The sequence below is a fragment of the Fukomys damarensis genome, unplaced genomic scaffold (assembly GCF_012274545.1).
Source record: "Fukomys damarensis isolate Sample0158 unplaced genomic scaffold, DMR_v1.0_HiC HiC_scaffold_13, whole genome shotgun sequence".
Classification (NCBI taxonomy): Eukaryota; Metazoa; Chordata; class Mammalia; order Rodentia; family Bathyergidae; genus Fukomys; species Fukomys damarensis.
The window spans coordinates 10829331-10831787 of NW_022900925.1; the positions used below are offsets into that span (position 1 = coordinate 10829331).

Here is a 2457-nt window from a genome sequence, read left to right on the forward strand (position 1 = left end):
AAGTTAGTTGTAGCTGGGTATGGTGACGCATGCCTGTAATCCCAGCACTTGGGAGGCTGAGGCAAGAGATTCACTGTGAGTTCCAGACCAGCCTGGGCGACATAGTGAGTTCCAGGTCAGTCTTAACTAGATAATGAGACCCCATCTCAAAAAGCCAAAAAAAAAAAAAGTTGATTTTTTGAAAAAGAAAATGTCAAGAATGATGGGATAAATCTATTTAAAGAGGGCTGGGGATTTAGCTCAGTGGTTATGCCACCTGCCTTGCAAGGGCAAGGTCCCAAGTTCAATCCCTGGTACCGAAAAAATAAAAATAAAATAAACCTATTTAAAGAGAGGGGAAGGTGTGGTTTTGTAGTTTTGGCTTTTTGAAGATAGGGTCTCACTATACAGTTCAGGACACCTTGAACTCACTATGTAGAACAAGCTGGCCTCAAACGAGGTATCCTCCTGCTTCAGCCTCAAGAGTGCTGGGTTTATAGGTGTGTGTCACCATGCTCAGCCTGAGAGGGGAAATATTTTGAGGGGAATTAATGGTTTTGTGTTTTACTGTAATTTTTTTATTTTTGGGGGCTCTGAGACAGTGTCACTATGTAGCTCAGGCTGACCTTGAACTCATGGCTCCTCCTGTTTCAACCTTCCAAGTACTGGGATTATAGGCACGCACCACCATGCCTAGCTTTACTGTGATAAATTTTTAAAATTTAAATATTCACCATATGTTTTCATTCACACCTTGTACATGATCAGGACCCAGATCCACACAAGGTCTCCTGGGGATAGGATAGAGAATTTAGGAGTGTTCCTAGCTAGACATGATGGCACATACCATTCCAATTTTAGTATATGTGCTGCCAAAGCAAGCACATGGTGGCACATAGCTATAATCCCACCACTAGAACACTCTGGGGCCCTGAGGCAGGTAAACGGTAAATTTGAGCCTAGTCTAGGCAATTTAGTGACTTAGTGAGACCCAGTTAAAAAAAAAAAAAAACAGGGGTGTAGTTTAGTGCAAAGGCCTTGGGTGTTCTTTAGAATCTCAGAAAGATCCCCTCCCCAATTTAGTAAGATTTATGAGGCAATTGTGGTTAGCTTTTCCATTTACAGTGTTTTCACATGCATTATCTTAATCCTCACATGAGGATTACAAAGTACCTGTTATTATCCTGAATTTACAGTGGAGGAAACCCAAGCCCAGAGTAAACTTTGGGCCCACACCATGCCCAGTAGGGGAGCTGGTTCTCACCCCAGCCTCTCCAAAACCCAGGCTACTACCAGCTGGCTGCACAGGAAAAGGAAAGTACGGATAGTTATTGCTGTCAAATCCCCCAAATCTTTATTCTACCCATCATCCTGGGGTAACTGCCCTCTAGGGCAAAGGACACAGGGAAGGGGGCCTTAACATGTTAATTATTAACCCTTTGCGCCTCAGGGGACCGCAGGCTTCTTTTTCGTGGAGGTGAGGGGACAAGACTGTCTCTAGGCTGGTGCAGCGGCAGCCATGGGGGTCGCGCTGCCGCCCCCGGCTCTGCGGCGCTGGTTCCGACACACAATTGCTCTCGCTGTCTTCGTGCTGATGATTTATCTGAGCTCTCGGATCCTCCGTGAGTGGCCCCTTCCCTCACCTTCTCAGGAAAGAGCCCAGGAGTCTAAGCCTTGGGAACCCAAACCCCTTCCTGGAGCCTTCACCGCCCGCTTTGCTGTCCCCAGGGGTCTTGTCAGGCTGCAGGCCAGGAGCACAGTCCTGCACTCCGGAAGGACCGCTGCCCTTCCAGGTACGCTCGGGATAGGGCTGTGCCTGGAAGCTTCATATAGAACCTTGAGTGGGGTAAGGGAGTCAACCGAGGATCTGATGAAGAGTGGGTCCTCTCCCTCTTCTTCCCGCTCCCATCAGAAGCTGTGAGTCCTTCAGGAAGGACCCCAGTTAGACCCTAAGAATAATTTATTCGGAGCCCAGCGGGGCTGCAGGCCAAGTAGGCCTGGCAAGCTAGGTCCTCTGCTGCCGCCCCCTTCCCCTCACATCTACCCTAGGTACGGCAGGAGTCCGGAACCCTGGCGGCCCCAGGTTGGAAAGAGCCCCCGTGTCTGGGGCCTCAGGGAATGCTGGGTCGCATGAGAAGGTCCTTCCAAGCCAGTTTGAAGCCCGAAGGGGATGTGGAGTTGTCGCAGTACCTGGCAGGATGGAGAGAACTAGTCAGGTGAGTGGTCTCCCTCAGGCAAGCCAGGATTCGCCTCCTCGCGGCTCCCCGGCCCTCTCCCAAACCATCGCCACCTCCCACCAAATGCACAGGTTCCTAACTCCCCTGGGCTCCATCTTCACTTTCGCCACAAGCGAGGCCTTCATCAAGGTGACAGCCCTAGAGGCTCGCGTGCAGGGCCCAGATGCCGCGCACTACACGTCGCTGGCGACCATGGCAGCGTGGGAGCGGCGCGCGGCGCTTCTGGGGCCGGACGGCACCA

The 2457-nt window shown here is 51.1% G+C and overlaps 1 protein-coding gene across 1 annotated transcript in view; it reads left to right on the forward strand.

Annotated features, from left to right (window-relative positions):
• The first annotated feature begins 1491 nt into the window (after positions 1–1491).
• Gltpd2 (glycolipid transfer protein domain containing 2) overlaps positions 1492–2457 on the forward strand; it is a 1335-nt gene continuing 369 nt past the window's right edge. The window contains 4 exon segments of the mRNA XM_033762730.1: positions 1492–1686; positions 1688–1772; positions 2029–2195; positions 2288–2451. Coding sequence (XP_033618621.1) covers positions 1499–1686; positions 1688–1772; positions 2029–2195; positions 2288–2451 — 604 coding nt within the window. The 5' untranslated portion in view covers positions 1492–1498.